Source organism: Eublepharis macularius, chromosome 14 (assembly GCF_028583425.1).
Source record: "Eublepharis macularius isolate TG4126 chromosome 14, MPM_Emac_v1.0, whole genome shotgun sequence".
NCBI lineage: Eukaryota > Metazoa > Chordata > Lepidosauria > Squamata > Eublepharidae > Eublepharis > Eublepharis macularius.
Window position 1 is genome coordinate 71132617 of NC_072803.1, and position 10268 is coordinate 71142884.

The 10268-nt window shown below is 44.2% G+C and overlaps 1 protein-coding gene across 1 annotated transcript; it reads right to left on the minus strand.

The window, feature by feature from the left end:
* Positions 1 to 4884: 4884 nt before the first annotated feature.
* Positions 4885 to 8982, minus strand: LOC129342410 (myb/SANT-like DNA-binding domain-containing protein 7). Its single transcript, XM_054998155.1, has 4 exons — positions 6985 to 8982; positions 6817 to 6891; positions 6340 to 6423; positions 4885 to 5473 (listed from the first exon to the last, which is right to left on the minus strand). The coding sequence occupies exons 1-4, from the start codon at positions 7685 to 7687 to the stop codon at positions 5019 to 5021; spliced, it is 1317 nt and encodes a 438-aa protein (XP_054854130.1). The 5' UTR covers positions 7688 to 8982; the 3' UTR covers positions 4885 to 5018.
* Positions 8983 to 10268: the final 1286 nt, after the last annotated feature.

The window sequence follows — 10268 nt, forward strand, 5'->3', positions numbered from 1 at the left end:
GGTGAGTTTTTTGAAAAAAAAATTTTTTTTCAAAGGGACAAAAGAACGATATGCCAATGGTTCATCGATTCAATGGGACGCCTGTATCATTCTGCCGAGTTAACACGGTCAACAGGAGTACAGTTTCGCTCCGCTCTCCGCACGGGGATGTCACTGAGCAGTCTCATTTCACACCACTCCATCTGTGGCAACCATACATTGTCAGGTGTCTGTCACCAGATATCCATGTCGTGGTGACAATCACCCAAATCTCGATTTTTCCGATCACATTACTTGTCTTCAGAGATGTCGGTGTTCATGTTGTTGCTTTAAATTTCCGTGGGTCCATACAGTGAAAAATTTGCTATTCATGCTTTGGATCGTGTGTTGATGAATAATCGCAGACATAGGCATTCCACTTTCCATGACACTGCATGTGTTTTCTCTGAAGTGATGGCCAGAGACACCTGTACCCCCCATCCTCATAATCTTCCCTTTTCCTTTTTTTTCTCAAACAGATTATGGACGGTTTTGCTCGCCTTGGATTTCCGCACTGCATTGGCGCAATAGACGGAACCCACATTCCCATTCGCGCTCCTGGGGGACGGCCGGATCAGTATGGCAATAGAAAAAACTTCTCCTCAATTCTACTGCAAGGGACAGTGGACTCGACCGGACGCTTCATTGACGTGGAGGTAGGGTGGAGTGGGAAGAATCACGACGTGTTTGTGTTCACCCACTCAGCCCTATGCATTGCCATGGATGCCGGGTCCCTGGTTCCTGGGAACCCTTGCCTTCAATTGGACGGAGTTGTGGTCCCACCGATCATAATTGCGGATGGTGCTTACCCGTTGCGTCCATGGCTTATGAAGCCATACGGGCGGTCAGCAGAAGCAGAGCATCACCGAATTTTTGATCGGCGGCTTTGCCGATCCAGGAACAAGGTGGAATGCTGTTTTGGACGTTTTAAGGGGAGATGGAGGTCTTTGGCTAGGCGGCTGCAGGTTAGGGAACAGAATGTTGTCTCCATAGTCACTGCTTGTGCGGTGCTACATAATTTGTGCGAGGAGAAGGGTCACCCGATATTGGGTGGCCTTGATTGTCCAGAACCTGTTCATGTAGGAGGAAATGAGGATGACGATGTGGGGAGCAATAGGGGCTATCTTGAGGCTGGCAAGTTGGTTCGCGAGGCATTGGCAAGGTATATGGCCGCCACAGGACAGAGAGAGTAGCGTTTGAATTGCCTCCTATGTCAATCCAAAAATTGTACTTAGAAAAATTGCGCTGCGTTTGGGATCCCAATATTCATCGGATCAACATCGCAGCTGATTTATGGATGTTTTGCGTTGAAAGTGGATGTCAAATAATAAATTTGTCAATTAATGGTTGAACCTTGTCTGTTGTATTTTTAGAAAATAATAATGATGAAAAGGTGTGAACACAAGCCTCGGGGATACACTGGAGAGCACTGATCCTGTCTCTCAGATTACTGTCACACAACTATGTGTACAGCTGACCCCTTCTTATTATGCGTGCTGTACAGGCGGGGACGTGAGATCACAATATGTTGCCATTGCGACTTCAGTGCATTCTTGCAATTGCAGTGGCCGAAGCCTGCGATCTGTGTGGATTCATGACCATCACTTGCAATCGTTTTGAGCTCTGGGTATGTGAACTGACCCTGCGAGAAGTGACCATAATAGGAATATTGGGCCAATGGTGGGGAAATTGATGTTGGTCACTACCAAAGCCGGGCAACACTCAAACACTTGGTGCAAAATTGATCACTTTGTTAAGCTGAAAATAAAATCCCAGTATAAAATATTTAAAGTTAAATTTTTCTTTTATTTAAAACGAGCGTCTAGGTCTGTTTGAGTCAGCCGTTGAACTTGCCATCTCACATCTTTCAAATTATCGGGAGGATTCATTTTCCCGCTCAATTTTGAGGGCGTGTTTTACATTGGTTTGAACTTCGGGCATGTGTGGAGGTAATTTGTTGCCGTGTCGGCATACCGTCTTACAAAAAAAAATGGCTTCTGGCAGGAAAGGGGTCTTCTGGAAGGACGAGGAGGTCCATGCGCTGCTGAACCTGGTCCTTCGTTCTAGAAAGGCTGGGGTCCTCATGAAGAGCACCCACCTCCCCAACAGACAACACTTCAGCCGCATCGCTGTGAGAATGCGCGAGGCCGGCTTTGTAAGAAGCACCGAACAATGCCGGTTCAAGTTCAAGCGTGTCAAGGGGGCTTTCTATGATGCCTTGGAGTCATGGCAAGGGATTCCAAGGCAGAGTGGGAAGCCCCCTTTTTTCAATGACATGATGAGGCTTTGGGAGGCCGCGGGAAAGCCAAGCTGGAGGGATCGCTACCACGGTGGTGAGTCGTGCAGTCGCTTTAACAGTTGATTATTGAATATGTCTCTCTGCCTCTTTATTTAGAAATGTGTCATCAAAAAAAATTTTTTTTTCTGTAGCTTGGTGCATCAAACAGAACGGTTCTGTGCCGAGCTCTCACAATGATTTTTTTCCCGAGGGAATCATCAGATAGAAATTTATTTGAGAGTCCCCTGCCAAGTGACATGTCTTGTCTGCAGCCATGACAACTCGCAGATCGAGAGTCATGCGTGACATTAATTCAGTTCAGTACCGTCCAACCTGTTTGTCCCTCAAGATACTTTTTCCACACACCCCAAAAAAGGAGACTAATGCGGGTGTGGATGCTCCCGAACAATGGAGTGACAATTGTCTCAAGACGCATACTACTTAGCCATGTTAGTCCGTGGTAGCAAAATCAAAAGGAGTCCAGTAGCGCCGTTAAGACTAACCCATTTTACTGTGGTTTGAGCCTCAGAGAATCAAGTGATCTTCATCAGATGCAGTGCAGCTGATGAAGAGAACTTGATAATCGAAAGCTTATGCAACAATAAAATTTTTTGGTCTTAAAGGTGCTTCTGGACTCCTTTTGATTTTGCTACCACGGACCAACACGGCTAAGTCCTATGCATCAATGACCCTGGAAAGTGCCGCATTAAGCGGAGTGAAGAGGAAATCCATCAACCTCATGAATGACCTGGCACGAATAAAAACAGACACCAGTTTCAACCGAGTGTTGATTGTGTTTTTTTCAGGGTGAGGTGGACTTTGACAGTATTTTTTTTTCTAAAATCAGCTGCAATACGGAGGAGAGACGAGCAGGCAAGTCATCCCGGAGAGACAGAGGAGGAGGCGCGGGGTGATTTGGAGCATTCATCTGAGGAAGAGTCCCCCCGTGAGCACCGTGCCTGAGCAGGAGCCGCCAAATCCAGGTATGTCTCTGGTGGATCAATGTGACAAAAACCCTCATGTGGGTGACAGTTTCCAACAAGATCATGTTCTAACTATATTTTGACTAACTTTCCCCAGCAATATTTAGTGGTGCCTGAACAAGGTGTGCCGCCGATGAATATGTCCCTTTTTGAAAAATTGCTTTAAGCTGTCATCTGCCACATATCTACACCCCCTGCATGAGAACTGTGCGGTGCAGTCATAAGCTTGGTTTATATCCACCGTTTATGAGGGCTTATCACAGCATAATTCAAAAACGTGTATAACCCATAGTCAAACTTATGACCTTTCATTGCCTGGACATCAAACACACAAACAGCACTTGACCAACATGAATGATGGTTGGGGAGTGAATATTGGCTTTATCTAGAAATGAACCCCAAATTAATCAGAAAGTTTTTAAATTTACACTTTTTAAAGAAAATTAGAAATTTCAGCCTTTTTAAAAGCTGACACCTGTGCGAAGTGGGGAATGTGAATGTTCTCATGGGCACCTCATTAGAGAGCATATTTCACCTCCTTGGGGCAGTGCCCATGAAACAAAGTTTTTTTCATCACAACATCAGCTGGCAACCTTCCATCACTGTGAAAACCAATTTTAGAACTGTCACGCAGCACACTTGCAGAGCCACACTGGATAACATGCATTTGTTTCGAGCGAGAATAATTTTAATGTAATTCACCAGGTGCAATTTCCCTTTTGGGAAGGATGAAGGGAAATGATTCCATTCTTGTGGTGTGGTGCATGCAAAGCAGCTCACAACATTCTAACAACCACCATTTAACATAATACTTTAGATCTTGTGGAGGAGCAGCCATGCTCATCGACGGCATGCCAACCGGGACCATCCACACCTGCTGTGCCTCGTGCAACTGGGGCACGAGGACGCACTATTGATGACCTCTTTGCATTGGTGGAGAGCATGGATGTGCGCACCACCGCATCACGTAAGGAAATATCAAATTATTTACCGCATGCGTCTGTTGGACCGTTGACATCTTTTACGTCCGGAAAACCAATGGCTGGTCTGCATTTAATGTGCCGTGTAAACTTAGAGGTAGCATGTTTTTTGCCTGATGTTCCCCAATCAGCTGTGGCTTGTGTTTTCAGAGGTGAGACACTCAAAGACATAGAGCTCTAGGACCCTCTATGAAAAAACTTTGTGTTTGGCATCCATGCATCGTGATATGCCGTCCCAAGATGACAATTAACCCTCCTGTAAGACAAGGATCACATCATGGCAATACCGAATTGAAAACCCTAAAGAACCATGTGTGAGTGGGTTTTTTTAAAAGATGTACCACAACCTTACATACTTGTGTTCTGTGTAGTCAACAGCATCCAAAGACGGATGTCCACCTACGAGGGAAGGATGATGCGGTTTGGTCGTAGGATGGACAGCATGGAGAGGAGGCAAAGAGAAATGGAAGAGTCACAGTCTTCTGCAAGGCATGCCGAGGGTCCAGCCAATCCATGAGTTCTTTAATTTCAAATATATGCCTTTAATGCAACCACGCAGAAGAGGTTTGTTTTCAATAAACAAAATTCTTTATTTATCAAAACTTAAGCATATCTCTTTACTGATTTAACAACCACACCTACTCTCAATGACCGAGGATGGGGTACTCTCCCATACGAAACACAAACAGCAGTGTCACTGCAACAGTTTGTATCATTGTTCAAGAATACCAGAATTTCAACAAATATTGCACAGTAACTCTACAGGGTTAGTCTGTCACGTACCCTTCCCACACATGCACGTTTGGATGTTGATGATCTTGGAGGAACGTTTTGTGAGTTGCTAACATCATTCTCACAAGCATTTGTCAACCGCCCACGTTGCTGACTAACCAACATTTCACCCAGTGTTTGCAGAGTGGATACTGCAGATTCCATCACATGCAGATTCTGCATCCAAGCATCTCTAAACTCATTTCTTTCCTTCCTAGTCTCCTCCAGAAACTCAGTTTGTAACCTGGCTTCCCTCTCATGCCATTTATTGCTATCCTCACGTCCAATGCGCGACTCTCTGAGCTGTGCCTTGTGCTCTTGCTCGGACCGCAACATCATCTTGTCCGCCACAGCAAAAAGACCAGCATTTCTACGTTTCCTGCTTCTAATTGCCGACAGGCGTGTGCCGGGCGACAGCTCTGCCACGGATCTCACTGGTGATTCTGTGATAGAAAAAAAAGGCAAAGAAATTTTTTTTTTCAGAAACCATTTCTCTATTATTAAATGTAACATTTTTCATGTTTATAGAGCTATGTCTGCGAGGCTCAACACACCATATCTTGATTACTGTTCCGCATCAAATTTTGGATTAAAAATAAGAAACAATGGCAGGGTTCACAGAATCATTGTTCAAATCTGTCAACACACAAGAGATTTACCACATCAGAGATTCAAAATTATTGTCGGTTTATGGTCATCCCAGTGGAACAGACAATGTTTTGAACATGTTAGGAAGCACTGTTGCCAGCCAATTTTTCAGTGATCCACTATGCCCCCCCACCCCCATTTTTTTCCAAAGTGAAAGAAACATGAAAATGTAATTTGTTTTAAAAAAATCAACAATAGAATGGAGACATACTCTGGCTGAAACAACATCACACTTGAAATCTCATGCATTGTCAGGCTGTACTGTTTTGTTAATCCTTTTCCCTTACTGTGAAAAGTTAAGCTAATATGGTTGTGAGTTTGGATGCCGTCTGTAAATCTAATGTCCAAGGCACAGTAAAGGAGATGACATGAATCATATTTGGAGAACGATGCCCATCATCACTGCAGTCACCCCCACCCCACACCTTGATGCACAATCAATGGCACACACATCATTTTTTTTTTAAAATAAGGGAACAAGCGGTTCCCACCCCTGGTGCATGATACTTGATCTTGTCCTATGAGGAAACCATGATTCCACAGGTCAGGTCAAACAAGGACATGTTTAAGTCCATCTTTACAAACCCATCCTCTTTGAGAATGAAGTAGTCAGGGTTAAAAAAAACCCCTTTTTTTGTTAAAAACAAAAGAGAAGGGATACCTCTTCCACTTCCAAGTCCCGATGTGCTTGAGCTACTTTCGACTAGTGGTTCCTCCTGAGCATCTGGACATGGCTCATCATCCTCTGGTGAGACAGGGAATAATAATGCAGAAACATTCACAATTCAACAGCGATGACAGTATGTAAAGTGGGAAGCGGTGATCAAAGATGTTTTATGGACGTCACCAATTCACAGCTATTCATAGATCAACAATCTAGAAATTTTTTCTTAGAAAAAAGGGGAAATCGAAAGCACATGGACTGATGTCATAAAACACACATATAGTTATTTGCATGCAGTCGCGCAACCCATATTAATGAATAAGGAGGGTCTCCCGTGTCCCACACAATCTGGACAATTGTGGTCTTACCAATGGTGGAAAATTAAGAATGCCAGCATCCCATTTGACATTGTCATAATTACATGCATAAATGCCAGCAAAGTTTTTTTTTTGCTTTTGTGAACAGCAAACTCACCCTTGTCACCGAGGCCCTCCACAGTGGCATCCATATCATTTTCCGGCTCGCCAACAGGAACACCAGTGCTCTCACCTATGGCAATTGTCAAATTTTGAAATAAGTTAATGAACATTGCTATTTTCCATTGTATTGTAAACCTCTACATTCAAAGCTGATGGCACTTACCTTCTGGAAAGGGAGAGGAGCTTCTAAGTTGACAGTGGTCAATGGTGAGAAGGTCATGTGAAAATAGTTCCTCCGAACCAAAGGATACTGGTAATGGCTCTTCAGGGTTCCGCCGCACTGACACAACGTCAAGGCTTCTGGCCACTCTTTTAGGTTTCACGCTTGCATCCCCCCAGAGAATGCTGTCAAGCTCTCGGAAAAACGGGCAGGTGATGGGAGCATTTCCAGAAGTTGAATTGTGAGCCACCACTTTCTTGTAGTCAAGTCTCATTGTTTTAGTCTTTGACCTGCACTCCATGGCTGATCGCTTATGTCCCCGAGAGGCCATCTGGGATGCAATGCGCTCAAAGTAATCTATATTCCGGTAGGAACTCTTCAGCGCCTCCTGAATTTTTTCCTCCCCCCAGAATGAGAGGAGATCCAATATTTCCCTTTCTCTCCAGGCAACACCACGGGAAGGGGGAGGTCTGTTTTCGCACATATTGTTCTGTCGATAAATACCTGTGTGGAGCTCCGGTGGTCTGGCTTGGTGGAATAGAACTGTCTGAAAAGGTGTGCAGTCGTGCTCTGCTGGTGAATGCCTTTGAATGGACTTGCCACACATGCGTTGGATCATGGGAGAAGATGCCTTACTTTCCGCGGGAAATAACGGTTCCAAAATGTCTGGACGCATGCGCTTATGGACAGCGCGGAATGGATCCATGTTGCTTTGTCCTGGTGTTTTGATGTTATAACGACACTATAAGTATGAGCCGAGGCTATAGAGGCAGATTTTCCCAATAACCGCAGGATAAACCACGGCCAGGGTTAAGCGTCAAATATCCATGCGACAGGGGGTTCGGAACCGATTCCCTGCTGCAGGATGCCAAAGCTGAGCTGCATCATTTCCTTGCTAAGTTGGGAGCAGCTAAAAGATCGGCGGCACATTCCGTGCTGTCCATCACCAGAGAATTGATCTCGCTGACCCGTTACCTGATTAATATTCATGGTTTGAAGATCGAAGTCACTACTTTGCTATCACAGTTCTAGACAGTACCTGACACATAAAGCAATATAATGAGATTTCGCCCTATCGTCACCATAATCCTTTTTTTAAAAAAAAGGGGTTGGACAAGGACGGGGCGGAAAGTTGATCTTGGAATTTGGGGGCGGGTAAGGAGAGGATTTGAAATCGACGGGTGGGGGAGGTGGGTACTCTAAATAAAAAAACCATAACAAAAGCGCAATAGGCTGGGGCGACGCTATGACGATTTGATGGCGACTTCAAAGACTACGCGTGTGAACTGAGCAGGGAATGGCGCGGCAGAGGCGGAAAAATGACGCGAGATCTAAGGTGGTGTGGAATCGGCCTATGTTGGCAAGTCTCAATCTGTGTTTAGTGGGTGAGGGGAATCCAATGAGGAACTGAGTTTCTTTGGTGTGAACTTAATAAACGTTACTTCTGTATTCAAAAACTTACTGCCTGGCTTTGTCTCCGCCTCCTTCCCTCACCTCTGAGGAAAAGTCGTGCCGGGTCAGCGTGGATGTGGGTGGAAGTCTGACCAGGGCTCATTTGCTCTGGGCCTGGGCTCACTTGGTCCTGAAAACAACACCCTAGAAAGGGCTGCCCAAACTTGCAACGCGCATTGCAAATATAAGGGTGCTGCTCCATATAGCAATCAAAAAAATGAACAAAGAGAACTTGGAGGGATCCAGGGAATGTTCCTGTCTCGTTTAGCAATCGCTCATTTCTTTTTTAAAAATAATAATAATAAAGTTTTACTTAAAAAAGAAATAGAAATGCCAATAGAAACTGCATAGAAACTTATACAGCATACAAAGCACTACGTGAGCTACGCACAACAGAAAAATTATTCAAAATGTGTGACAACACAACTTGCTTATGTAAAAGTTCTCTTCTTCCTCTCGATTGCTTATACCTAAACTTTAATATCAATAGTTTTAATCAGTTATCTCTTCCATAATTTATACTCAACATTTTAAAAGGTCTTTATAATTACTTTATTTCCGTATTAACTACTCTTAGTTTTTCTTAGTTTTGAGCTAGGTAATCAAAGAAATCCTTCCACTTTTTCTGGAATTCCAATATTGGTCTATTTTGCACATAGGAAGTTCATTTAGCCTCCGATGCGTATTCATACAGCTTGTCTATCCACTCAGGTATATTAGGGCAAGATTCTGACATCTCTCACAGAAACTTCTTCTGGCTCATACTTTGTGTCCTGTAGCTTTAGTTCACATCTAATTCACCAAGCTAGCAAATAAATAAAATATTTGAAGTTATCTGAAAAAACAAAGCATGTTTCACATGCTGTCTCTTCAGTGCTGACAGTACACTGTGGTTAAAGCATGCTGTTGCAAACACAAATGCACTTGTTCAATGTAAAACACAATTTCCTGCAAAATATCCAGTCGGGGAGAAATGGATGGTTTCCCACCAGGAATTCAGCAGCATAAGCCCAGGGGCAAAGGGATGGGCGGAGGGGGGGGGCGCTAGAGCCACACACAGCTTGACCTTCTGCTGTTAAACCGAGTATCGACACTGGCTACGGTCATCTATGGATGCAAGGAGATGTAGCTCTGTCCTTGATACCTCAGTAGTGGAAGCACTGTATATTTTGCACAGAAAAATAGTAGAGATATCATTCAGTTAAAGAAATTGTACTGGTTTTGATTAATTGAGCAACTGAAAAAAAGGGGGGGTACTAAAGCAAAACTCCTGATGGGAAAACGGTATTGGTTGTTAGATGATGCAAACAGATCCCCATCTTTGAAGAAGCTTTCCCATTTGTGTGAAAGGAGGAATGCTTTTGCAGTGCCTTTTGAAAAGCGGCATCTATAGTCTGCAGTTTTTAGAAGTGCTGATATTTCTTAAACTTGAGTTTTTAGAACAGCTGTCCTGTTAATCAAAGGCACCCTTTTTTACTCAATCAAAAATGTTTTTGACTAAGTAATCTGCTAAATATTGCAAAGCGAGTTGTCGCCACTAATTTATTGCTGCAAGTGCCAATAAAAGCCTGCCGTAGACCTGGGCTCCCTTGCCCACAGCTGTAGACCTTAGCTGGGGCTGCTGACTGTTTTAGGAAATTCTTGGAAATTTGGGGGTAGTTCCTGGGGAGGGCATAGCTTGGGGAAGGACATGCAGCTGTTTTCCTTCTGGGGAACTGAGGCCTGCAGTCTGGAGATCAGCTACAATCCCAGGGAAACTCCAGGTCCTACCTGGACATTGGCAACCCTGCTCTGAGCCCTTCCTCATACTTTCAGAATGAGTTAGAGAAGCAGGT

What these genes read in the sequence shown, in the direction of transcription:
- LOC129342410 (XM_054998155.1), bottom strand. Translation starts at nt 7,687, where the DNA reads ATGGATCCATTCCGCGCTGTCCATAAGCGCATGCGTCCAGACATTTTG. An exon ending in GGAGGGCCTCGGTGACAAGG is followed by an intron (nt 6,424 to 6,816) that starts GTGAGTTTGCTG and finishes CTGTCTCACCAG; the next exon opens with AGGATGATGAGCCATGTCCA. An exon ending in GGGACTTGGAAGTGGAAGAG is followed by an intron (nt 5,474 to 6,339) that starts GTATCCCTTCTC and finishes TTTCTATCACAG; the next exon opens with AATCACCAGTGAGATCCGTG.